Raw genomic sequence first — 26,812 nt, 5'->3', positions numbered from 1 at the left:
TCGAAACTTCCTGAAACTTGGCATATACATGTAAAAAATACCCTGTGCAGATAGTTACCATCTCTGATTTTGAAAATTCCTCCCAGAAAAAAAGTTCTGACGTCAAAATATCTCCGCTAATGGAAATTGCCGAAAAAATCATCTCCGAAACTCGGCAAGCTTTTTGTATTCTGTTTGCGGGAATCGAACAGGGCATTAGCAGAGATGAATTACCACACATATGATGAATCACTATGACGTCATATCAATTTTTATGACGCCATTACTATTTTTTGACATTTTTTGTTTCACAACCCAGAGTTTTCATCGGATCTTCATGAAACTTGCCATGTATATGCAGAAAGCCCACGCGCAGGCAGTAACCATCTCCAATTTTGGAAATTCTTCCGAGAAAAAAAGTTGACGTCATAATATCGCCGCTGATGGAAATCGCCTATACCATTATCTCCGAAACTAGGCAAGCCGTTTGAATTTTGTTTGCGGGAATCAAGCCGGGTATTAGCACAGATAATTTATCGCAAACCTGAAACATCACAAGACGTCATATTCGTTTTTATGACGTCATCAGTAAGAGGACGAGGATCTTAGCTCATTTGAGCTTGTTTTGCTTTAACAGTTTTGTCATAAAAACACTCGTTTATCATGATTATTTACTGTAGTGTACTGTACCCTGCACTGTAGTATTTATTTTATAGTCATCAGAATAACAATGGTGTCTATGGCTGGAAGAGGAAGGTTTCAAAGAGGGGGAGGCCTGGTTATGCATAATTCAATCATTTTTTGCGTACGAAATAAAGATTTCCTCAAATGTTTTTGCGTACGTAATAAATAGATTTCCTCAAATGTTTTTGCGCACGTAATAAATAGATTTCCTCAAATGGTTTTGCGTACGTAGTAAATAGATGTCCTCAAATATTTTTGCGTACGTAATAAATAGATTTCCTCAAATGTTTTTTTTCATTAGAATTTTTTTTTACGCAGGTGTGGAGAAACTTGTTCACCTGAGGCCCTCCCCAGATGTATTTATATTTTCGCATGTTTATGTTCGCCCTTGACGTTCTGCGTTAATTTTTCCGATGGGTTGTGACGTGAAAATGTTGGACCGAATAGCCATTTTAGCTTGGATCTCTCATTCAAAAGCGACATTCTGAAGCAACACCATGGTAAAAAAAAAAATGGAAAGGAATGAGGACGATAAAACATGATGCTGATAAGATCTAAAGGAAGATGATGAAAGAAAATGTGGTGAAAGAGGAGGTTTATTCAACGAAAAACTTGCAAATTCAACGGGAAAGTATCGCCGGAATGACGTAATTGCTGGCTCCAGGGAAGGCGGGGAGAGTCACGTGCGTCGCTCTCAGCCAATGGCGGCGCAGGGCCGGCAGCAGAGGCGCGGAGTCATGCCAGGCAAAGGGAGGAAGGAGAAGGAGAAGGACAAGGTGAGGCTGGAGCGGGGAGAGGAAGTCGGGGAATCCCCAGCGGTGAGGGATATCGTGGTGTGATGAGTGTACAGGATGAAGTTGACCACGTATTGTTTCATTGGGATGGATGGATGGTGGTTCTTTCGCGAGTTTGGCCTAGTTGCTCGTACTGGGTCAGTTTGGGAGCAGAAGAGCTGCGATAATGAGACAGAAAAATGAAGAATTGTTTTTAAACTCTGGTGATGAAGAAAAGGTTGACGAGTGCTTGAAACACTCCGCGATCACAGAGGGTAACGCTGAGCAAGGAGATGTGTATTGATATTGATGTATTTTAAAAACCCTGTGGGATAAATAGTTTCCAAATCGGTTTATTTATGGGAGTGGTGGATTTTATATAGTAATTGTACTCCACGAGGAAACCAAGTCTAATTACGACTGAAGGTAATTGAAGAGCAATTCCTTTGGAGCAAACTGCATGTGAATGCATGTTGGAACGTTTCAATGCGAGTTGGGCTTCACCTTGGAATCTCTAAACTCTAAAGAGATTGCTATCGTTCTATATATATATATATATATATATATATATATATATATATATATATATATATATATATATATATATATATATATAAATCGACTCCCGTGCTCTTCCAACTGAAGAAGCTGCATAAAGCAACCATGAAAGGCTACCGGGTAAGAACTTCGTTGTTTCAAACCCTTCCCACAGTTCCTCCACAGCTGTAAAGACGTTCACAAATAGCACACGCAGGAGAATCCCAATGCTACACACCCCATCGGCTGCCGGACTTGTTTCATCGCTTGTTGGCAGCTGAGGAGGGGGGGGGGAGAGGATGCAGCATTGGGATTCTCACATATGTAGTATTTGTGAACATCTTTAGAGCTGTGGAGGAACTCTGGGAAGGGTTTGAAACAGAAAGGGCTTTCCTTGGTAGGCTTTCATGGTTGCTGTATGCAGCTTCTTCGGCTAGAAGAGCATGGGAAGAGTTGATTTATTGATATAATCCTGGCCACCTGGGTTTAATTGATGAATTGAGACATGATTGATTATTTCCTCCATTCACAGATGTGAGTGGGTCCTTGTTTATCATGTACTGTGTGCGTGCGTGCATGCGTGCATGCACACATCTTCTCCATAACTTCAAAGCCATGAAACCTAGCAGACTGAAACCTTGATTGTATACAAAGGTGACTCCAAGGGAGTGTATAGGTGGAAATTGGGTGTTTGGGTAAATTAAAACAGCCCTTTTTGAAGATGATTAACAGCTTTATTTAATTGTATCCTTCATCAGGCGCATCCTTGTTCACCTCGCTTTCCCTTGCTGGGTTCTTAATTTGGCATTTTGTTCGGCCTGCTCAACAATGCCTTGAGTTGGAACAGGCCACAACGGTTTATGAACGATGAAATCTGAAAATGCTAAGAAATCGGCGATGTTTCGTTTTTTTGCGGGTAGGGGCCATTACCAATCAGCTTGCTGTTGCTTGTCAAGCCAGTGGTTCCTAATCAACCATTTAATTGGAGTGCTTGCTTCAATGTTTAAGCCACTTGCCGAGCGCTCTACAGTTGATAGCGGTACAGTTCGTGTCCTGTTCGTGATGTAGTCATCAGTTTCTACAAGGTAGAGGTACATATGAGTTGATTTGGATCTTCTCTTTTTGAGTTTTAAAGCAAAATATATTTGAAAATACCCAATTTCCGAGCCGTTTTCCAAATTAACCGATGTATTACTAAAACTCTCATCTTGTATCTATCTATGTATGTATGTATGTTCCCGAAATACAGCCAAAATGGTACATGATAGCGCAAAAATTTTCGGGCCAACTTACTCACCATTCTTCTGTGGTGTGCAGTATCAAGTTTCGTTCAAATCGGGCAACGAAAAAAATTATTAAAAAATCAATTTCCGATTCAGTCATGTACTCTTCGGGAGAATTTGATCAATGCAAACAACCTCAGCGGTATAGTTTGCTGGAGCTATCTTTTTTTTCTTGAAATGATTTTTTTTTCATTAACTGCTATCACAACAGGAACCCAACGGATTCACGGGTCATCTCGTGTTTTATATATTACAGAGCCAATTTTTTTTCCACTCCACATGACGATTGACAGCTGTTTATATAGATTAATGTTTATACACAATCATCTCCCTGAAACGTCTATAATGCAATGTTGTTTTTTAAACTTTGTTTATTGAAATTCTCCCAAAACAAGGGTGAAAGATACTCAAGGTTTTTGGGTTGTATGTACGTTCTGTAGTCGGTAATCATATTGACTCCAATCTGCCGATTCCTGAAAAATACCCTATATCGGCCAAGCCCTAATAGTGTGTGTGTGTGTGTGTGTTTTTTTTTTCTTCATAAAGCAGAACATATTGTTGCGGAAATGGCCCTTAGTGTGTTATTAAATATAGGATTAGCCCAGATCCCCCATTAAATGCATGTCTCAGCCAGGTTGTTCGGTAAATGGATGTTACATGTGTGTCGGGAGGTGTAAGAGGCTATTTATTGTTCGTACATTGGTGGTGGACCGAGAGGTTCTTCTTCTTCGTTCTCCTCTCCGAAGGAGACTCTGCCCAGTGCTCTGGGAGGGAGAGGAGTCTGTCGGCTTCGTAAAGGGGCACGCCCCAAAAGAAAGAGGAAGTGAAACTGAGAGGCGAGAGAGCGCCGGGAAGGCGGTGGTGAAACTGAGAGGCAAGAGAGCACCGGGAAAGAGGAAGTGAAACTGAGAGGTGAGAGAGCACCGGGAAAGAGGAAGTGAAACTTAGAGGTGAGAGAGCCCCGGGAAGGCGGTAGTGAAACAGGCGAGAGAGCGCCGGGAAAGGAAGTGAAACTGAGAGGCGAGCGAGCGCCGGGAAGGCGGTGGTGAAACTGGGCGCCGAGATGGCGCGATCGGTTTTTCGTAAAGAGCGAGCCGAAAGAAAGGCAAGGAAGGGGACTGAATGAGGTCAGTCTGCCTTCTGCTGGAGAGAAACGACGAGTGGGAGTCGCGATTGGCTGTGTAAGGGACGGCTGTGTCTGTCTGCGATCTGCTTCGTGAAAGAGGTAAGAGAGGCTGCTAGAGTCGAATCTGCGATCTGCTTCGTGAAAGAGGCAGGAGGAACTGCATGAAGGGAGTCGGCGATCGACTTTTATTAGGAGGTCCTCGACACGTTTGTCGATCCGCCTGCGGAGCCCAACACCCCGATTTGGCCTTGTCTGGTGAACAGGCCAGGCCTGGATTTGTATGCTGGACCTTGTGAAGGGCCAGCTGGAGCACACGTGGACCGTCGCTCTGGTACCGTCGACCTTACGGGGGCTGAACGCGCCGAGGCTGCGTGCGTGAGGGCTGCGACAAATGGACGACGCCGCCATCTTGCCACGCTTCGTGTTCGAGCTGGTTGCTCGAATCCATCGACATCGGCTTGTCAAGAGCAACATTCGTTCCTTCGACACTTTTTCTCATCCATGAAGCATCACCAAGTACTGTGTCTTGTCTGCATGCTGTCCATGTCTTGTCTGCATGTTGTCAAAGGTTTATCTCGCTAGGGGGTCATTCCATGTCAAATCATCAAAGAATCTGCCGTCATCTCTCAGATTTTTGTAAAACTTTGGGAACCAATTGGGACCCATGAAAAACGGCAAGAACTCAAATATTTTTGCTAACAGCCTCTTAATTAGTGAGATACAGACTAACGAACTTTGGACTAATTAGCACGACGTCGCGAATTCAAATGGCCATATCTCTAAAAGTATAACACCTAGAGAGCTTGTTTTGGTGTCATTTTAAAGGTATTTTCATGCCCTATGAATTTGTGTGGGCAACATTTTCCTACCTCCAACCGCAAACAAGTTATCACAAAATATAAACTTCAATCGTGAATCCCCCAAAAGTGTATCCTTCAAATTTCCTCAAATTCATCCCAGAGGTACCTTATGATGTCAAGAAGCTTCCACATAAATTTTGTGATGGGCACTCCAATAGTTTCTGAGATATGAGCAATAATGTACATGTACGTATGGCATATAGGTTCGAAAATCAGCATTTGTAATGTATTATCCAATCGATAAGTGAGTTCAAGTACACAGTGTTCACTAACCTGACTTAGGCTTTCAATTTCCTCTTCAATGCAGCAACAGCAGCACTTGTTTCTTCCCCTCAGGCCCAGTTGAAAAAAAAGTATATGATACTTCAAAGCAATTGATGGTCGTTCCCTGTGTTCCCTGTCATGGCTAGGTTAGAATGATTGTATAATATGTGACCCGAGGCTGTGCTGAACCAGCTGGCGTTATAACCCCGGAGATGGCGGTGCTGTTAAGTGACGCCGAATATTCAACATTTGGCTGTCGAGAGTAGGGTGTGAGCCCCATCACTCGTCCGAATCCTTAACACTGGGGTCAAGTGTCGGGTGTGAATCCCGCCACCGCTGAATCCGTAACAATATTATCTCTGCAAACTCATCTCCCCCCACCCCCCTCTCTCTCTCTGTCCCATCGTCGCTCCACCCCTCCTAATACAGTGCTGCACTCTCTGTCTTTGTCTCTGTCTCCCTCTCTGTCTCTGTCTCCGGACGTGTCTGGGTGATGTTGGCTCCGGACGTGTCTGGGTGATGTCTCCGGACGTGTCCGGGCGAAGTTTGTCTCCAGACGGTGTTTGTCTCCAGTGTTTATCTTCGGACATGTCCTGGCAGAGTTTGTTTCTGGACAGTGTTTGTCCCCGGACTGTGTTTATCTCCGTGCATGTCCAGGCGGTGTTTGTCTCCGGGTGGTATTTATAGTATGACTGGTAGCAAATGGGTTTCAGATATTATTTTGGTTCCATCTGCACTGTTATTTGATGCAGAATCATTTTGATGAGACTGTATGAATCATAATTAGCACTCCATCGCATGTCTGCCTTCCCATCCCCCACCCTTCCTCACTCCCACCCCTCCTCTCTCTCTCGCCCACCCCTCCTCTCTCTCTCGCCCACCCCTCCTCTCTCTCTCGCCCACCCCTCCTCTCTCTCTCGCCCACCCCTCCTCTCTCTCGCCCACCCTCCTCTCTCTCTCGCCCACCCCTCCTCTCTCTCTCGCCCACCCCTCTCTCTCTCTCGCCCACCCCTCCTCTCTCTCTCGCCCACCCTCCCTCCTCTCTCTCCCCCTCCCTCCTCTCTCTCCCCTCCCTCCTCTCTCTCTCCCCTCCCTCCTCTCTCTCTCCCTCCCTCCTCTCTCTCCCCCCTCCCTCCTCTCTCTCCCCTCCCTCCTCTCTCCCCCTCCCTCCTCTCTCTCTCCCTCCCTCCTCTCTCTCCCCTCCCTCCCTCTCTCTCCCCTCCCTCCTCTCTCTCTCCCTCCCTCCTCTCTCTCCCCCTCCCTCCTCTCTCTCCCCCTCCCTCCTCTCTCTCCCCTCCCTCCTCTCTCTCCCCTCCCTCCTCTCTCTCCCCCTCCCTCCTCTCTCTCCCCCTCCTCTCTCTCTCTCTCTCCCCCTCCCTCCTCTCTCTCTCTCTCTCCCCCTCCCTCCTCTCTCTCTCTCTCCCATCCCTCCTCTCTCTCTCTCTCTCCCTCCTCTCTCTCTCTCCCCCTCCCTCCTCTCTCTCTCCCCCTCCCTCCTCTCTCTCTCTCTCTCCCTCCCTCCTCTCTCTCTCTCTCTCCCCCCTCCCTCCTCTCTCTCTCTCTCCCCCTCCCTCCTCTCTCTCTCTCTCCCCTCCCTCCTCTCTCTCTCTCCCCCTCCCTCCTCTCTCTCTCTCTCCCCCTCCCTCTCTCTCTCTCTCTCTCTCTCCCCCTCCCTCCTCTCTCTCTCTCTCCCCCTCCCTCCTCTCTCTCTCTCTCCCCCTCCCTCCTCTCTCTCTCTCTCCCCCCTCCCTCCTCTCTCTCTCTCTCTCCCTCCCTCCTCTCTCTCTCTCTCCCCCTCCCTCCTCTCTCTCTCTCTCCCCTCCCTCCTCTCTCTCTCTCTCCCCTCCCTCCTCTCTCTCTCTCTCTCTCCCCCTCCCTCCTCTCTCTCTCTCTCCCCCTCCCTCCTCTCTCTCTCTCCCCTCCCTCCTCTCTTCCCCCTCCACCTCTTCAACCTATCTCACCCCTCTCTCTCCCCCTTCCCCTTTTTATCCCACCCCTCTTAGTATTCCCGTCAGCGAAGCGACGGGTGTTATTTGCTCATGTATGTATATACAGTATGTATATATATATATATATATATATATATATATATATATATATATATATATATATATATATATATATATATATATATATATATATATATATATATATATATATATATATATATATATATACAGTGGGGAGAAAAAGTATTTGATACACTGCCGATTTTGCAGGTTTTCACACTTACAAAGCACATAGAGGTCTGTAATTTTTATCATAGGTACACTTCAACTGTGAAAGACGGAATGTAAAACAAAAATCCTGAAAATTACATTGTATGATTTTTAAATAATTAATTTGCATTTTATTGCATGAAATAAGTATTTGATACATCAGAAAAACAGAACTTAATATTTGGTACAGAAACCTTTTTTGCAATTACAGAGATCAGACGTTTCCTGCAGTTCTTAACCAGGTTTGCAAAGACTGCAGCAGGGATTTTGGCGCCCACTCCTCCATACAGATCTTCTCCAGGTTTCGGGGCTGTTGCTGGGCAATGCAGACTTTCAGCTCCCTCCAAAGATTTTCTATTGGGTTCAGGTCTGGAGACTGCCTTGGCCACTCCAGGACCTTGAGATGCTTCTTACGGAGCCACTCCTTAGTTGCCCTGGCTGTGTGTTTCGGGTGGTTGTCATGCTGGAAGACCCAGCCACGCCTCATCTTCAATGCTCTTGTTGAGGGAAGGAGGTTGTTGGCCAAGATCTTGCGATACATGGCCCCATCCATCCTCCCCTCAATACGGTGCAGTCGTCCTGTCCCCTTTGCAGAAAAGCATCCCCAAAGAATGATGTTTCCACCTCTATGCTTCACGGTTGGGATGGTGTTCTTGGGGTTGTACTCATCCTTCTTCTTCCTCCAAACACGGCGAGTGGAGTTTAAACCAAAAGCTCTATTTTGGTCTCATCAGACCACATGACCTTCTCCCATTCCTCCTCTGGATCATCCAGATGGTCATTGGCAAACTTCAGACGAGCCTGGACATGCGCTGGCTTGAACAGAGGGACCTTGCGTGCGCTGCAGGATTTTAATCCATGACGGCGTAGTGTGTTACTTATGGTTTTCTTTGAGGCTGTGGTCCCAACTCTCTTCAGGTCATTGACCAGGTCCTGCCGTGTAGTTCTGGGCTGATCCCTCACCTTTCTCATGATCATTGAGGCTCCACGAGGTGAGATCTTGCATGGAGCCCCAGACCGAGGGAGATTGACTGTTATCTTGAACTTCTTCCATTTTCTAATAATTGTGCCAACAGTTGTTGCCTTCTCACCAAGCTGCTTGCCTATTGTCCTGTAGCCCATCCCAGCCTTGTGCAAGTCTACAATTTTGTCCCTGATGTCCTAAGATAGCTCTCTGGTCTTGCCCATTGTGGAGAGGTTGGAGTCTGATTGATTGAGTGTGGACAGCTGTCTTTTATGCAGATAATGAGTTCAAACAGGTGCAGTTAATACAGGTCATGAGTGGAGAATGGGAGGGCTTCTTCAAGACAAAACTAACAGGTCTGTGATAGCCAGAATTCTTACTGGTTGGTAGGTGATCAAATACTTATTTCATGCAATAAAATGCAAATTAATTATTTAAAAATCATACAATGTGATTTTCAGGATTTTTCTTTTAGATTCCGTCTTTCACAGTTGAAGTGTACCTATGATAAAAATTACAGACCTCTACGTGCTTTGTAAGTGGGAAAACCTGCAAAATCGGCAGTGTATCAAATACTTGTTCTCCCCACTGTATATATATTGTTGCGGTCTTCGCGCCCGCCGGCGTGCGACGGCCACGTAACTCGAATCGCGGCACGTCGCCCACCGGACGGACAATCCAGTCGTGACCCTCTCGGACTAACGCCGGGAACCAGTCACGGGTGGACCTTTCGGTCTCACCGCGATCGAGCCAATCAGCCCCCGCGTGGGATAGGGTTGCTCGCCAAATTCGAACTACCTAAGTACCCACGCGGAGGGTAGACCGGGCGATCGCACCTCGCCGCAGGTCGACTTCGGACACGGGCCACTTAAGCGACCCGTTCCGTACTATCAGAATAACCGAGCGGTGTAATCGTCGACCTCGACGGTTCGATTAATTATCGGGCGTACTCAGCCCACTACCAACCCTTTACGTGAAGCAAGATGAGGGTTCAATGGGGGAAAAGACGAAGCGAAGCGGGAGAACAGTTCAACAATAAAGCACATTTATTCGCGGCACACGGGAAGCACACAAATACAATTCCACCAAATGCACACAAAAAAAAGAAAACACAATTCCATTTACACAAAAAGCAAATGTAAAAGACACAATGCAGAGCTAATACCGACTACCGAGCACACGGCAACACTTATACAATTCTACTTCACAGACGGCGCCGACAACACATACCCAAAACCAAGAAAAAGAACACCCTCAAGGATGAGGCGGGCCTGAGGCCGAGACCGGGTCGGGCCTACCCGTCTGGTGATGAGACGCGGAGCGGCGATGGTGCCTCAACTCCGCGGGCCTCGCGGACAGTGTCTGGTAGGGGGTGGGAAAAGGGGCCCCCTTGGTCGCACTATCTCAGCGCGGGAGGGAAACAGGAGGGGGTTGCTGATGCTCGGGGAAGGGAGGATCTTTATTATGTGCGACGAGCGTCTCCACCTCGGCCAGGTCGCGCTGTCGGCCTCCCTCGGGTGCAGCTTCCTGCACGACGCGAGCACCCCCTCGTCTGGTGTCGCCGCCTTTCCACAGCTCCGTCCCCTCCGTTCCGACTCCAACGCACACGACGAGCAGCTCCACCGCCCGCGAAGTCTTGACCCTCTGCTTCCGACTCTCCTCTTCTTGACTCTCCGACCTCCTTTGCGACTCTCCTCTGACTGACGAACACCGTCCTTTTATCCCCCCGTAACTTCGCCTTTGACCCCCTCCCTTTGACCTTTCACCTCGCTCCCCATTGGCCCGAGAAAAAGTGGGCGTGAAGGCTTTTTGATCCACAAATTTGCATATATCGATCGTTCTGGAGGCGGGGCCCGTCGCCCTCGCTCACCGATTGGACGGCAAAAAGTGGGCGTGTGTCGTTTTTGATCCGTTTTTGAAGCAGAAAATCCGTGATTTTGTACACGCTGTTCGACGCGCGTTCTGCATGAGTCCAACACCGGTACCCACAGCGGGGCAAGAACGGTGGCGATGCTTACGGTTGTGAGGTGTGCGTGAAGGTCGTGGCGGTTGTGGTGAAGCGGTGGTTGTGGTCGGGTGGTGATGTTGTGGTTGTGATCATGGCGGTTGGTCCAAAATAAAGATAGTGAAAGAAAAACGGCTATCCTGAAGAGTCGCAGCTCGCATATATGACATGTATTCCCACTAGACAACGGGTTTGGGCCTAACTACACATGCACTTACCGAGATACCTCACCTAAGGGACCTGAATGGTGGTTTGCGAATCTGGTAACCACAACACTACCCCCTTCCCTTTTTACAGACTCGTCCCGAGTCGTCAAATTTTCGTGTGCCATCATGTGTAGTTTTCCCCTAGTACACTTTACCTACGGATCCCTGAGTGCGACATTCATGGTATTCGTGTCCCCAAAATAAATAACCTGAGGGCTGCGTAACTACCTAAACAAACTCACTCACACGGACGACTTAAATAAAATTGCCGGCGCTAAGACATACATGCCGGGGGCGCACTCATATTTACAGTACATCTTAACCTTAACTTACAAATTTTACACTAAACCATGGCCCAGGATCATTGAACTCTGCAAAAAGAAAAGCAGTTAGCAGGGAGCCAGGCTGCCCACATGCAGTCTCTGGCTCAAACAATGCAGGTGACAGGGAACGTGGCTGGCTGCTCACACGCAGTCCAAGGCCTTCCCTTTTGAACTGAACTCAGTGAACCACAACGGTGCTTGGGCTGCACAAACGTAGTCTCCGTGCCAGCTCAAGTGGCACACGCAATGAGCACAACGAATGAATGGATGAATGGATGGACGCAAAACACGGTGCACGGGCTGCCACTGCAGGCCCGTGTTGTAGCTGCCAACAGGGCAGTTCTCGCAGCTTGCAAACTGTTGCCTTGATCCTGGCGCACATGGCAATGAACAGGGGGGGGGGGCAAAGCAAAAATTGAACGGGGCTGGTGAACGTGGGCAGTGGGCATGGCATGGCAAAGGCAGCAGGCAAACACAGCCCGCAGAAGAAGGCCGTTGCAGGCAAACACAGCCGGCAGATGAACTGGCCGGCACAGGCCTTGCAGAAAAACAGCCAGCCGGCAGATGAAGTGGGCCGGCACAGGCCTTGCAGCACAACACGGCCAGCCGATGGCACAGGCCTTGCAGCAAAACAACAGCTGCCGATGAAGTTGGCCGGCCTCTGCCTTGAAGCAAAACACGGCCAGCCGATGAAGTTGGCCAGCCTTTGCCGTTCAGTGGAGGTTGGTGGAGGGAGTGCGGTGGTGCTGGCCACTTGGAAGGCGGGCTCGGACCTACCTACCTGTCTCCCTCCCACCTATCGCCTTTGCCTGTCACTGTACATACCCACTCCCTTAATTTGTCAAACCCCAATTTAGCCCCAACTTATTTTTTTGTTGTTTTTATTTTTACTTCCCCACTATAAATCGTCCCCCTAACCCCCTTTACTGTCCTTGTTCGGCTAACCTATCCTGTCACCTAGCCTACTCCCAACCCCTACGTTCCCTTCCCGGAGGGGAGCCAAGGGAGAGCTAACGTCCTGTGTCGAGGCCCATGAAGCCTCAGGATGGCCTCCCCAGAGTTCAGCGATCTATAACCAAAGTGGGTCCAGCGGCCCACAACGACAACGAGGGGATGGATGGTGCGGAGGGGTACACTTCCTAATCTACCCTATCCATTTAACTGTTAAACTACCCCGGGGCTTTCAACAAGCGCCTCTCGCTTAAACTATTGGTTCTAACAACCCAGATTCCCGTCGCCTGTGTTGGTGTCCTTACAATTTCGGGCCTCGCCCCCCAATTTTCTCTCCGTGCCCTCACACGGTCTCCTGGCTGGGACACGTGGCTCCCTCCGGCAGGCACGACCCTCTGCCGAATCTCCCGCTATGGCACCCCCGGGCACTACACTGCCTCCGAGCCTACCAGCTCCCTAACACCGGGGAGTGCCCCCCCATGGCACCTCCCCTGAACCGCACACGTGGCAGGCCGGCCTCCCGGGCCCCTTTCCGAGGGTCACCCGTGCCCACAACACTGCCCACGCGGCTAATGGCGCCCCGGGCCCCCGCACCAAGCAGGCGCACCCGTGCCCACTACTCTATCCCGGCCCCCCATGGGCCCATGGCCTACCGCGGCCGACTAGCCTGGTGCCCGGGGTACCCACTCAGCGATACTCACCTTTCGCAGCCACGCTCCCAAGCCCGTCAACAGGGCTCCTGCACCCCCTCCAAACGGGTCTCGAGCCTACATTCCCACCAACAGCAAAACGACCTCCGTTTTGTAAATTTGACTAACCCCCTAACTCACTTTACTCTGACCCCGGGGTCCCTTGGGCGGGAGTCACTCCTCCCCCCAATCACTCATCGCACCATGCATTCCCCATTCGCTCCACTCACACAGACCCGCTGGCCTCACTCACTCACCAAGCACATGCCTCCACCTCATAACTCACCAACTCTTCAACACACACACCGCTGAACTCTGCCATCCTCCTAACTACATCCCCTAACTAACTCGTGCTCCCACGTCGTCCCTTAAGCTATAGCACGTTCCTTTTAACACTACGTAGCTAAACTACGTCCCCTCTACACATCCAAAGTCTGTCACTGTTCTCAAATGTCCCATTTATTTCCCAACCTAAATCTCGCTACAATCCCTCTAACTAATCCATTCCACGGACTCCATGAGGACTTACCCCTGCCCCATGAAGTCGGTCTAACTAAGCTAACCCTTCCCCCTAACTAGTTTCCATCCTGTGCCCAGGTAAGGGGGTCTTTCACCCCTTGCCCAGGAATCCTGTACACCCGAAAGTGAGGCTTGCTTTTTCTTTTTTTTTTTTTTCCATGCGCAGCACCTGCGCGGCAACTCAGAGCTCGCGCACTTTGCACCTGTCCGTGACGTCATGCAGCTGCACGTGTTCCTCGTCCCTCCTTGGACGGTGCCATCCGGCAGAGATACCCCTCCTGCCGGATTCCAACCACACGTGCAGCCATGACGTCACCGTGCGCAAAAAAAAACACAAGCCCCACGTCTCGAGGGGTTTCCCACGCGAACACATGTGCTTTGCCCGTTGGAGCTGAACACACACGATCGCGTGGAGAACCCGTCCGGTCCAAATCCATTTACCTGCCTAAACTTTGTCCGTCCGCGGATCGGCAAATCCACCGCGTGCGTTTCCGGACCGGGACTTCACTCTCGCAAGCGAGCACGTGGCGGTCTCGTGCGTTGCACAGCACGAACCGCGTGCTCACTGCTGGGTGAACCCGGCACGGTCCTCGAAACAACTACAGCCGCTACTCGGCTTTCTTTCTTCTCATGTCGCTGTCTCCGTCTCCATTCCACACACGCACACCTGCGTGTTACGACCACCACACAGTCCACACCATTAAACTCACCCCGGGAGACGCGGCTGCGTGCTCCCGCATGCTGTCGACATCTCCCTCACATACCGCTCTCTCACACACACGGTCTCCCTTGCACACAGCGACCTTGCACACGGCCGTTCACTCACGCACGGTGCCTCACCACTCACACAAACCATACTACTTACACACGCGGGGGCACTCAACCGCGGTGTCTCATCCATACTCCGTGCCTCACTCACACACGCGGGGGCACTCACCCGCGGTGCCTCACTCGCACTCCGTGCCTCATCCACACTGGCCGTTTCATCCACACACGCGGGGGCACTAACCCGCGGTGCCTCACTCACACTGGCCGTTTTGGGAAGCACGCACCCTGGCACAATCGCCACCACACCACTCACACACGGGGTCGCTTCCACACACGGGGACGCACCCACGCCTTGCACCACACACACAGGGACAACCACACTGGGGATCCGTGTCCCCACAAGGGTCTCCGGGGCCTCTATACCCCCCAAGCTCTCCGTGCACCTGTCCACAGCACCCGTCCCCTCAACCTCGCAAAGCACGACCGAACTCACCTGGTCGTGACTCACCTCAAGGGGGCAGACTCCCTCCCCTCGTTCCTGGAGGAGGCCATCCAGGTGCTCGCACTGGGTCCCCACCCAGTCCGCCAGCTCACCCCCATTATCCTCCACTACCTCCGTGTGTGTGTGTGCGTCACTTACCCCGTCTTTATCGTGTAGTCTTTCCTCTATTTTGTCTGTCTCCCGTGTCTCTATACATTTTCTCTCCTGGTTCCTTTTCCTTTCCCATCTGAGTCGTTCTTTCTCTCTGAGCCCCATTAGCTGTTCGTTCTCCCTCCGTTTTAGTTGTTCAATTTCACACTCATAGTGTTGTTGTTTTCTTTCCCACTGTTCCTCCTGCTCTTTGTTTTCCAATCTCATCGTTTCTTTCAATTGGCTCATTTCCTTCCTGTGTTTCATTCGCTGTTCTCTCACGACTCTTCCTCGTTTCCTCTCCTGTCCTTCCTTCTCCAGTTTCATGGTTTGCTTCATTTGGTTAATCTCCTTTTTGTGTTTCATTTGCTGCTGTCTAATTACTCTTCTTCGTTTCCTCTCCTGTCCTTCCTTCTCCAGTTTCATGGTTTTCTTCATTTGGTTAATCTCCTGTTTGTGTTTCATTCGCTGTTCTTTGTCCATCTCGTACTCCAGCCTCAGCTTTTCTTTCAATTGGTCAACCTCAGATTCATGTTCTTTTTGTTTTCTATTCCATTGTTCCTCTCGTTCTTCCCTCTCCAATCTCGTTGTGTCCTTCAATCTCCTGATTTCTCCTTCCTGCTTCATTCCTTGCTCCTTTACTTTCTCCTCGTATTCAAACCTATTTTTTTCCTTTTGTCGTTCAGTTTCAAATTCATACTCTTTCAGTTTTCTATTCCACTGTCTTTCTTGTTCCTCCTTCTGCAATCTCGTCATTTTTTTCTTTCAGCTGACTGATTTCTTTCTCCTGTCTCATTCGTTCTTCCTTCATTACTCTTTCTTGTTCCTCATTCTTTAGTCTGGCCTTCGCTTCCAGCTGTTCGATCTGTACAGTGTGGTTTCTTAAAGTTTCATTTTCCGTTCTCTTCCTTTCCTCTTTTAACACTCTCAGTTCGTTTTGTAGTTCCCTCTCTTTGTTTTGGTGTTTCTGTAACTCAGAAACTTTCTTTTCCAATTCCTTTCTCATCTCCGCACACTCAGACTTTGCTTTGGCTTCTAACTGTTCTTCCGGCTTGCGCTTGTGGTTTTCTACCCGTCTTCCCAGTTCCTCTGTCTCCGTTTTCCCTCCAGTCCCAGCTTATCAACTCTCTTCATGTCTTGAAGTCTTTTCTCACACTCCACCGTTTCGACCTTCAATCCCTCCTCTGTCTCCTCCTGGCTTTCTTTTAATTTTTCTAATACCTTCTTTACCTCGTGTCTCGTCTTACACGTCTCCCGAATTATTTTCTCGCCCGCCCGACCGCGGGCCTGACAGCTGGTGCACTCCCCCCCCAGCTCGTTCGTCCCAGCACGTGGCAGCGCCATTTTCTCGCCCGTGGTCCGCGTTTCGCTCCTCGCCATTGCCATAATGCCTGCCTGCAGGCCTATGCCCATGCTCTGCATCTCACCCCGCATTTCTTTCATTTGGTTTTTCGCTTCGAGTGCGTTTCCATCCATTTTTTTATTTTCCATTTGTTGCGTATTTCTCTTCATTTCGTTGGTTATGCTCTGCACGAGTTCCATAACGTGCTGTATTGTCACCTGCCCTGGCCACTCCCACTGACTACATTTAGCGGTGGGGTTATAATAAAAAAAACCGACCAGATGAACTGCATCGATGCCTTTCCCAACCTTCTGGTACGGGTTTCTCTTGCACGGTGATCTCGTCCTGAGCCATGGATTCTACATTACTATTACACATACCTAATACCCCCGGCACCCGCTCGCCTTGAGACGCCATCTTGCTTCTCGTGAAGGGTTAATTTCGCTCGCTCGTAATTTGGAGGGAATCGGGGGTCGCTTCTCTCACCCCTGGACCGATTCCCGTGAATTTAGCCGGAGACAGGAGAGCCCGTTTTCCTGTTCTCCGATACCAGTGCCGCGAGGAGGGCGATGGATTTGTATCCCACTCCTGACACCAGTGTTACGGATTCGCGCCCGCCGGCGTGCTGACGGCCACGTAACTCGATTCGCGGCACGTCGCCCACCGGACGGACAATCCAGTCGTGACCCTCTCGGACTAACGCCGGGAACCAGTCACGGGTGGACCTTTCGGTCTCACCGCGATCGAGCCAATCGGCCCCCGCGTGGGATAGGGTTGCTCGCCAAATTCGACCTACCTAAGTACCCACACGGAGGGTAGACCGGGCGATCGCACCTCGCCGCAGGTCGACTTCGGACACGGGCCACTTAAGCGACCCCTTCCGTACTATCGGGATAACCAAGCGGTGTTATCGTCGGCCTCGACGGTTCGATTAATTATCGGGCGTATTCAGCCCACTACCAACCCTTTACGTGAAGCAAGATGAGGATTCAATGAGAGAAAGGACGAAGCGAAGCGGGAAACAGTTCAACAATAAAGCACATTTATTCGCGGCACACGGGAAGCACACAAATACAATTCCACCAAATGCACACAAAAAAAAGAAAACACAATTCCATTTACACAAAAAGCAAATGTAAAAGACACAATGCAGAGCTAATACCGACTACCGAGCACACGGCAACACTTATACAATTCTACTTCACAGACGGCGCCGACAACACATACCCAAAACCAAGAAAAAGAACACCCTCAAGGATGAGGCGGGCCTGAGGCCGAGACCGGGTCGGGCCTACCCGTCTGGTGATGAGACGCGGAGCGGCGATGGTGCCTCAACTCCGCGGGCCTCGCGGACAGTGTCTGGTAGGGGTGGGAAAAGGGGCCCCCTTGGTCGCACTATCTCAGCGCGGGAGGGAAACAGGAGGGGTTGCTGATGCTCGGGAAGGGAGGATCTTTATTATGTGCGACGGCGTCTCCACCTCGGCCAGGTCGCGCTGTCGGCCTCCCTCGGGTGCAGCTTCCTGCACGCGACGCGAGCACCCCTCGTCTGGTGTCGCCGCCTTTCCACAGCTCCGTCCCCTCCGTTCCGACTCCAACGCACACGACGAGCAGCTCCACCGCCCGCGAAGTCTTGACCCTCTGCTTCCGACTCTCCTCTTCTTGACTCTCCGACCTCCTTTGCGACTCTCCTCTGACTGACGAACACCGTCCTTTTATCCCCCCGTAACTTCGCCTTTGACCCCCTCCCTTTGACCTTTCACCTCGCTCCCCATTGGCCCGAGAAAAAGTGGGCGTGAAGGCTTTTTGATCCACAAATTTGCATATATCGATCGTTCTGGAGGCGGGGCCAAATCGCCCCTCGCTCACCGATTGGACGGCAAAAAGTGGGCGTGTGTCGTTTTTGATCCGTTTTTGAAGCAGAAAATCCGTGATTTTGTACACGCTGTTCGACGCGCGTTCTGCATGAGTCCAACACCGGTACCCACAGCGGGGCAAGAACGGTGGCGATGCTACGGTTGTGAGGTGTGCGTGAAGGTCGTGGCGGTTGTGGTGAAGCGGTGGTTGTGGTTGATGTTGTGGTTGTGATCATGGCGGTTGGTCCAAAATAAAGATAGTGAAAGAAAAACGGCTATCCTGAAGAGTCGCAGCTCGCATAAATGACATGTATTCCCACTAGACAACGGGTTTGGGCCTAACTACACATGCACTTACCGAGATACCTCACCTAAGGGACCTGAATGGTGGTTTGCGAATCTGGTAACCACAACAATATATATATATATATATATATATATATATATATATATATATATATATATATATATATATATATATATGTATATATATATATATATATATATATATATATATATATATATATATATATATATATATATATATATATATATATATCCATCCAAAACGTCATGAAGTTGTTTTATCATAATTAATTAATCACTTTCTTTCCTCCCAGGAAGCTAGCAAGAGTGTCAAGAATGTGAAGAACAGTGGCAAAGACAGTGCAGATAATGGTGAAGAGGTAAGGACTTGTTTGTAATCCTGTGCCTGCGAAGTGATAAGCAGGGTTAATGAATTGGTTCACTTCTGACTGTGAAGCCCGGTGTTGACTTAACGGTTAAGGTGGCCGGCTTAATATATTAGGGTCTTGTTCGAGTCCCTGTCGTGTGGTTAAAATAACACTAGGTTGGTTGACTCAGCCTGTCATCCTTCCGAGGTCGGCAAAATGAGTACCAGCTTATTGGTAACGGGCCATGAAACCCGTAAGGCCATCAATGGCACAGCTGTGTTTTCAGAAAATGATGCAACCAGCAGCCCCATGCTGCATAGAAAACAACAATAACAGCAACTTCTGTGTGTCTGTCCTTCTGGATAAAAATGTAATTTTATGATTGAGTAACAACTTAATTTCAATGGAATGTTCTATTTTGAACATATATCAGAAAACAAACCTGTAGTTTACCTCACTTTGGCTCCAAGAATGTGCATGCGCAAAGAGGAGTGAGATAATATTTTCACTCTGTCTACCTGCCTGGCAGTTAAACAAAATTGAAAATCATTCCAAACAGGCAACTTATTTTAAGGACCTTATAAAGAACACAAACAACAGGCACGAATAACTAATGTAATGTGTTAGATAAGATGGTGTGAAAGACGCTGCACCAATGGTGGTAAACTTTTGAAAAAAAATTCTACAACCTTTAAATCTTCATTTTATTTTGATCGAATTACATACTTGAACATTGTAGAACGCAAATTGCCTTCTTGGCACTTTCAAACCCCTTCCATTCAGCAGTACTTGGGCAAATTATTTTGGCATTTTACGTCATCACGACCAATCAAATTTGCCATTCGTAGACCCTGCCCATGTTCTTGTTTCTCAAGACATCGTGGGTTGAGGTGTTCTGTGAACTCTCTCATTTGGACTGTTGCTGCATGCTTTGCAACGCCACTTTACATACATAACGATGATGAAGCAAATGGAAATTTCAGTTTATCTATTGCTTTATACATATTATTTGTGCTTTCCTCCCATGGAGATCCGACAAGATGATGGTGCGGACGATGAACGCGTAACTTTGAGCAGTCTTGCCTGGATTTGTAAACTGCAGTTGGATTGGTGTTTTGTAAGCGGGGCATTGCATCACAACCATAACGTGTGCCATCCTCAGATGCACGTTAAGCTGGGTGTCCCATCTGATAGCATTAGTTGGTGGACATTGAAGATGCCATGGTGTCTTTCATGAAGGTTAGGCGAGTTATTGTTGGCACGCTGAGAAAATTATATATTCCTGCCCTTATCGTCTTTGCTCAAACGTTGGTGAAAGACTTTTGCCACAAGAACCTTCCCTGGCCGAGCCCACGAGGTGGGAATTATTCGGTCCATTGGATAAGAAGAATAAGTAGCAGTAGCAGCAGTATATGCTTATCCACGAAGATGTGATCAAATCTAATTTTATTCCCACTCGCTGCACAGGGAAACGGCATGTCAATGTCGCCGCCAACCACCCAGCCACAGTCACCAGCGGGGAAGGTGAAGGCCTCTGCTCCCGTTCCTCCTGTTGATTCCAACGAAGGACAATCTTTGGGGCAGAATCAGGCTCTGGGAACGGCACAAGGGCTGAGAAGGGACAAAAGACTCAGTGCGTCACGCTTTTCAGTCAGCAAGGAGCGAGAGCTGCAAAAGCTACCTCCGCTTAAAGGTTTGTGGTGAGCGTCTCGTGTGGTTCGTTTACCTGTCTCCTCAACAGCAGTAGTTTGATCTAAAATTTCTGTGGTGGTTTGTCTCAAATGTGTTTTTTTATCTATATATTGATACTGAAGGACCAATTTTGTATTCCTCCTCGTGGTCGCGTCACGTTTTTCTCGGTACTGTGACCTGGACTGAAAGAAACTTTGTACCTGTAAGAGTGCATCGCACAAAGTGGCAATAGTCAACCTTTAACTCTGAAGCAGAATAAACTTTTCGTTTACATGGCGACGTGTGACGTCTCCGCCGAGAGGTGTAAGGACGTCATGACATCATCGGTCATTCGCTGACGTCATTACGTCTGTCGTTGATAGACCGTCACCGCTGAGAGGTGTAATTCCACTCCTCGAAAATACCGTCTGCAATGTAAAACCCTCTTCTGGACATGCTGACTACCTCAGAATGTGAATTTGACACAAAAAATGTAACAACAAACATTGTATCTTCTATCTATATATTAATACTAAAGGACCAATTTTGTGCTCCTCCTCACGGTCGTGTCACGTTTTTCTCGGTACTGTGACCTGAGAAGTTTTGACACGGTATCCGTCAAAGTAGACACGTGCACAAATCAGGGGACTTCTTCACAAGGAGTAGTGTACACCAAAAATGTCGTGTACAAGGACGTTTTGTAGGCCTCATTAGGTAAGGCCATGGAGTACATCGACTGGGATTCGGCTCTTACAAGAGCCGCCTCTGGTTGTCATATTGGGCTCATGGAACGGAATCTGTCTGTGACTGGCTTCGGCTAGTTACCATTATTAAGCCTGGTGTTTCTGGCTTCAGATATTGGGGTCTTGAGTTTGAGCTCCTGTCCTCCGTTAAATAACACGAAGTGGGTTGACTCAGCCCGTCATCCTTCCAAGTTCGACCAAATGAATGCCATCTTACTGGCAACAGGGGACACTGCATCAACGGCACAGACACGCTCCTAGCAATGATGCAACCTGCAGCCACAGCCTACGCACAAAATAATAATAATTATTATTATCGTTATAATATTTAATAACTTAAATGAGAATTGTTACGTTGATAACTCGAACACTTTTCTCTGTTGACTCGACTCACTTATGCCAGTGACTTGCTTGAAGCTTCTGATTTTTAAAAGGTGGAGAAAGTTACTGCTGCTTGCCAGTAGTCTTGCCGAGAGTAGCGGGAGTTGGAAAAAGTCTGTCTTGATGGTTATTGTGCAGAATTCCTTGAGAACATTATTTATGGATGATCATTCTTCCCTTGGCCACCAGGATTTATCACGAGCCCGTTTTCGCTCCTCATTTGCTATTGAGCATCAAAACATCAATGCTTGGGTTCTAATGTTGTTCCTTTGATTTTGAGATGCCACTTTCTTTGTCTTTTGTTTTTGGATAGAAGTTGTATATTCGCTGTATTTGATCTGTAATTAGTGTCATGATGGTTAAAGCATCCGCTCTGAGTCTGAGGTCGGCGGTTCAATTACGAGACATACCTGACTTTAAAATTGAATGTGCTGCTTCTTCACTTGAGGTTCAGCATTAAAGGGTAGAGCATGGATTACCCTTGTGGTTTGGAATATTTTGGGAAGGGGGATGGGGGTGAGATTTCTCCTTGAATACCTCTCAAACTGCGGAGAAAGTTCCTTCACCCAAGGTCAATGACCATGTTTCTTAAATGTTGAAGATCATGTCCCCGTGTTGTGTCTCTGCATTTGTATGCGCAATTTTTATCTTTATTAATTTTATTATTATTATTATTATTATTGTATTTTTTGCAGGCTCTCAGGCTCATGGAAGAGCTGCCATACAAAACACACACACACACACACACACACACACACACACACACACACACACACACACACACACACACACACACACACACACACACACGGCGACTTTCACACAAACACAGCAGCTAAGATTAGGGCAAGTGATGTGCACTCTTGGTACCAGTGACATCATCTTTATGACGTTGCTTTTATTTCCACACTCAGTGGGGCAATCAAGGAGGAATATCCTCCTCTCCATGGATGCCAACCTTTAGAGTTTTTCTTTCATTCTTTATCCTTTTAAAGACTGAGCACGAACCAATACTGAGCACCAAGCAAGGAAGCTGCACGTACCACTTACAAAGTCTTTGATATGACTCGGCCGAGGTTTGAACCACCGACCTCCCAGAATCGGAGTGAATGCTCCAACCATTACACCACAGAGGCTGGTTGTGTGTGACAGCTTTTCAATGAGCTCTGGATGCTGTAGAAAGAAAAAAAAAAGTTTGCAATGTCACATCTATATTATAAAGCAGGAGTGTCCGCCCGTCCATATGTCCGTCCCCAAACTACTCCCTCAGTTTTGGGGCGAGCCCCGCCAAACCTTCTGTGAAACGTTTTTGGGTCCAAGCAGATGTCCGAAGGTGGGTGGGAGTTTTCATAAATACCTCAATACAATTATGATTTTGACTTTCACCGGTTCACAGAAAGGGTCTGAAAGCAATCACAATCGCAATCAGGGGTTCGGCAGAAACATTTGCTGGTTGAATAATATCTCAATACAATTGCGATTTTGAGTTTCCACCCAAACGACCCCACTTTTTCTCCATTCTCAGGTGGGTGGAAGATCATAAATTTCTCAACGCAATTTTGATTTTAACATTCGATCCGTACCAAGTGTGTTGGATCCGCACATTCCCGCTGGCAGATTCGTCTGTATTGGGTGTCACATGTCACATGTATTGGGCATCTATATTAGTTTACCTCACAAGTGTTTGTATAAAGTGTCTATATTGGTTGACCTCACGAGTGTTTGTATAAAGTGTCTATATTAGTTTACCTCACGAGTGTTTGCATAAAGTGTTTATATTTGTTTACCTCACGAGTGTTTGTTTAAAGTATCTATATTATTTTACCTCACAAGTGTTTGAAAAGTGTCTATATTAGTTTACCACACGAGTGTTTGTATAAAGTGTTTATATTTGTTTACCTCACGAGTGTTTGTATAAAGTATCTATATTATTTTACCTCACAAGTGTTTGAAAAGTGTCTATATTAGTTTACCACACGAGTGTTTGTATAAAGTGTCTATATTAGTTTACCACACGAGTGTTTGTATAAAGTATCCATATTATTTTACCTCACAAGTGTTTGTATAAAGTATCTATATTATTTTACCTCATGAGTGTTTGTATAAAGTGTTTATATTTGTTTACCTCACGAGTGCTTGTTTAAAGTGTCTATATTAGTTTACCACACGAGTGTGTGTATAAAGTGTCGATATTATTTTACCTCACGAGTGTTTGTATAAAGTATCTATATTAGTTTAACTCACGAGTGTTTGTATAAAGTGTTTATATTTGTTTACCTCACGAGTGTTTGAATAAAGTGTCTATATTGGTTTACGTCACGAGTGTTTGTATAAAGTGTCTATATTAGTTTACCACACGAGTGTTTGTTTAAAGTGTCTATATTAGTTTACCTCACGAGTGTTTGTATAAAGTGTTTATATTAGTTCACTTCACAACTGTTTGTATAAAGTGTTTATATTAGTTTACATCACAAGTGTTTGTCGAAAGTGTCTATATTAGTTTTCCACACGAGTGTTTGTATAAAGTGTCTGTATTAGTTTACTTCACGAGTGTTTGTATAAAGTGTCTATATTAGTTTACCTCATGAGTGTTTGTATAAAGTGTCCATATTAGTTCACCACACGAGTGTTTGTTTAAAGTGTCTATATTATTTTACCTCACAAGTGTTTGTATAAAGTGTCTATATTTGTTTACCACACCAGTGTTTGTTTAAAGTGTCTATATTAGTTTACTTCACAAGTGTTTGTATAAAGTTTATATTAGTTTACCTCACAAGTGTTTGTATGAAGTGTTTATATTAGTTTACTCACAAGTGTTTATATGTGTTTACCTCACAAGTGTTTGTATAAAGTATCTATATTAGTTTACCTCACAAGTGTTTGTATAAAGTGTCTTTAGAAGTTTACCTCACGAGTGTTTGTATAAAGTATCTATATTTTTTTGACCTCACGAGTGTTTGTAAAAAGTGTCTCTATTAGTTTACCTCATGAGTGTTTGTATAAAGTGTCTTTAGAAGTTTACCTCACGAATGTTTGAATAAAGTATCTGCATTATTTTACCTCACGAGTGTTTGTAAAAAGTGTCTCTATTAGTTTACTTCATGAGTGTTTGTATAAAGTGTTTATATTTGTTTACCTCACGAGTGTTTGTATAAAGTGTCTATATTAGTTTACCACACGAGTGTTTGTATAAAGTATCCATATTATTTTACCTCACAAGTGTTTTTATAAAGTATCTATATTATTTTACCTCATGACTGTTTGTAAAAAGTGTCAATATTAGTTTACCTCATGAGTGTTTGTATAAAGTGTTTATATTTGTTTACCTCACGAGTGCTTGTTTAAAGTGTCTATATTATTTTACCTCACGAGTGTTTGTATAAAGTATCTATCTTAGTTTAACTCACGAGTGTTTGTATAAAGTGTTTCTATTTGTTTACCTCACGAGTGTTTGAATAAAGTGTCTATATTGGTTTACGTCATGAGTGTTTCTGTCAAGTGTCTATATTAGTTTACCACACGAGTGTTTGTTTAAAGTGTCTATATTAGTTTACTTCACAAGTGTTTGTATAAAGTTTATATTAGTTTACCTCACAAGTGTTTGTGTAAAGTGTCGATATTAGTTTACCTCACGAGTGTTTGTATAAAGTATCTATATTACTTTACCTCACGAGTGTTTGTATAAAGTGTTTATATTTGTTTACCTCACAAGTGTTTGCATTAAGTGTCTATATTAGTTTACCGCACGAGTGTTTGTATAAAGTGTCTATATTTGTTTACCTCACGAGTGTTTGTATAAAGTCTCTATATTAGTTTACCTCACAAGTGTTTGTATAAAGTGTTTATATTAGTTTACATCACAAGTGTTTGTCGAAATGGTCTATATTAGTTTACCACACAAGTGTTTGTATAAAGTGTCTATATTAGTTTACCTCATGAGTGTTTGTATAAAGTTGATATTAGTTTACCTCACAAGTGTTTGTGTAAAGTGTCTATTAGTTGACCTCACGAGTGTTTGTATAAAGTATCTATATTAGTTTACCACACGAGTGTTTGTATAAAGTGTCTATATTAGTTTACCTCATGAGTGTTTGTATAAAGTGTCCATATTAGTTCACCACACGAGTGTTTGTTTAAAGTGTCTATATTATTTTACCTCACAAGTGTTTGTATAAAGTGTCTATATTTGTTTACCACACCAGTGTTTGTATAAAGTGTCTGTATTAGTTTACTTCACAAGTGTTTGTATAAAGTTTATATTAGTTTACCTCACAAGTGTTTGTGTAAAGTGTTTATATTAGTTTACCTCACAAGTGTTTGTATGAAGTGTTTATATTAGTTTACCTCACAAGTGTTTTATACGTGTTTACCTCACAAGTGTTTGTATAAAGTATCTATATTATTTTACCTCACGAGTGTTTGTATAAAGTGTCTCTATTAGTTTACCTCATGAGTGTTTGTATAAAGTGTTTATATTTGTTTACCTCACGAGTGTTTGTAAAAAGTGTCTCTATTAGTTTACCTCATGAGTGTTTGTATAAAGTGTTTATATTTGTTTACCTCACGAGTGTTTGTATAAAGTATCCATATTATTTTACCTCACAAGTGTTTGCATAAAGTATCTATATTATTTTACCTCACGACTGTTTGTAAAAAGTGTCCAATATTAGTTTACCTCATGAGTGTTTGTATAAAGTGTTTATATTTGTTTACCTCACGAGTGCTTGTTTAAAGTGTCTATATTATTTTTCCTCACGAGTGTTTGTATAAAGTATCTATCTTAGTTTAACTCACGAGTGTTTGTATAAAGTGTTTCTATTTGTTTACCTCACGAGTGTTTGAATAAAGTGTCTATATTGGTTTACGTCATGAGTGTTTCTGTCAAGTGTCTATATTAGTTTACCACACGAGTGTTTGTTTAAAGTGTCTATATTAGTTTTTATTCACAAGTGTTTGTATAAAGTTTACATTAGTTTACCTCACGAGTGTTTGAATAAAGTATCTATATTAGTTTACCTCACGAGTGTTTGTATAAAGTGTCTATATTAGTTTACCTCACAAGTGTTTGGATAAAGTGTCTATATAAGTTTACCACACGAGTGTTTGTATGAAGTGTTGATATTAGTTTACCTCACGAGTGTTTGCATAAAGTGTCGATATGAATTTATCACACGAGTGTTTGTATTAAGTCTCTATGTTAGTTTACCTCACAAGTGTTTGTATAAAGTATTTATATTAGTTTACATCACAAGTGTTTGTCTAAAGTGTCTATATTAGTTTACCACACGAGTGTTTATATAAAGTGTCTGTATTAGTTTACTTCACGAGTGTTTGTATAAAGTGTCTATATTAGTTTACCACACGAGT

At 45.8% G+C, this 26,812-nt stretch overlaps 1 protein-coding gene across 4 annotated transcripts in view; it reads left to right on the top strand.

The window, feature by feature from the left end:
- The first annotated feature begins 1,312 nt into the window (after positions 1-1,312).
- LOC147033267 (serine/threonine-protein phosphatase 2A 56 kDa regulatory subunit gamma isoform-like) overlaps positions 1,313-26,812 on the top strand; it is a 155,013-nt gene continuing 129,513 nt past the window's right edge. For 3 of the 4 annotated variants that reach the window (XM_085871463.1, XM_085871460.1, XM_085871461.1), the window contains exons 1-3: positions 1,350-1,481; positions 18,597-18,662; positions 20,118-20,343. In XM_085871463.1, coding sequence (XP_085727589.1) covers positions 1,365-1,481; positions 18,597-18,662; positions 20,118-20,343 — 409 coding nt within the window. In that variant the 5' untranslated portion in view covers positions 1,350-1,364. Of the gene's footprint in view, positions 1,482-18,596; positions 18,663-20,117; positions 20,344-26,812 lie in introns of all 4 variants that reach the window. The other variant, XM_085871462.1, reaches the window with a different exon arrangement.

Source organism: Eptatretus burgeri, chromosome 2, assembly GCF_056783735.1.
Source record: "Eptatretus burgeri isolate ZD-2024b chromosome 2, Ebu_testis_v1, whole genome shotgun sequence".
Taxonomy (NCBI): Eukaryota; Metazoa; Chordata; class Myxini; order Myxiniformes; family Myxinidae; genus Eptatretus; species Eptatretus burgeri.
Note: the sequence above shows the minus strand (reverse complement) of the source record. Positions and strands in the feature narration are given on the sequence as shown.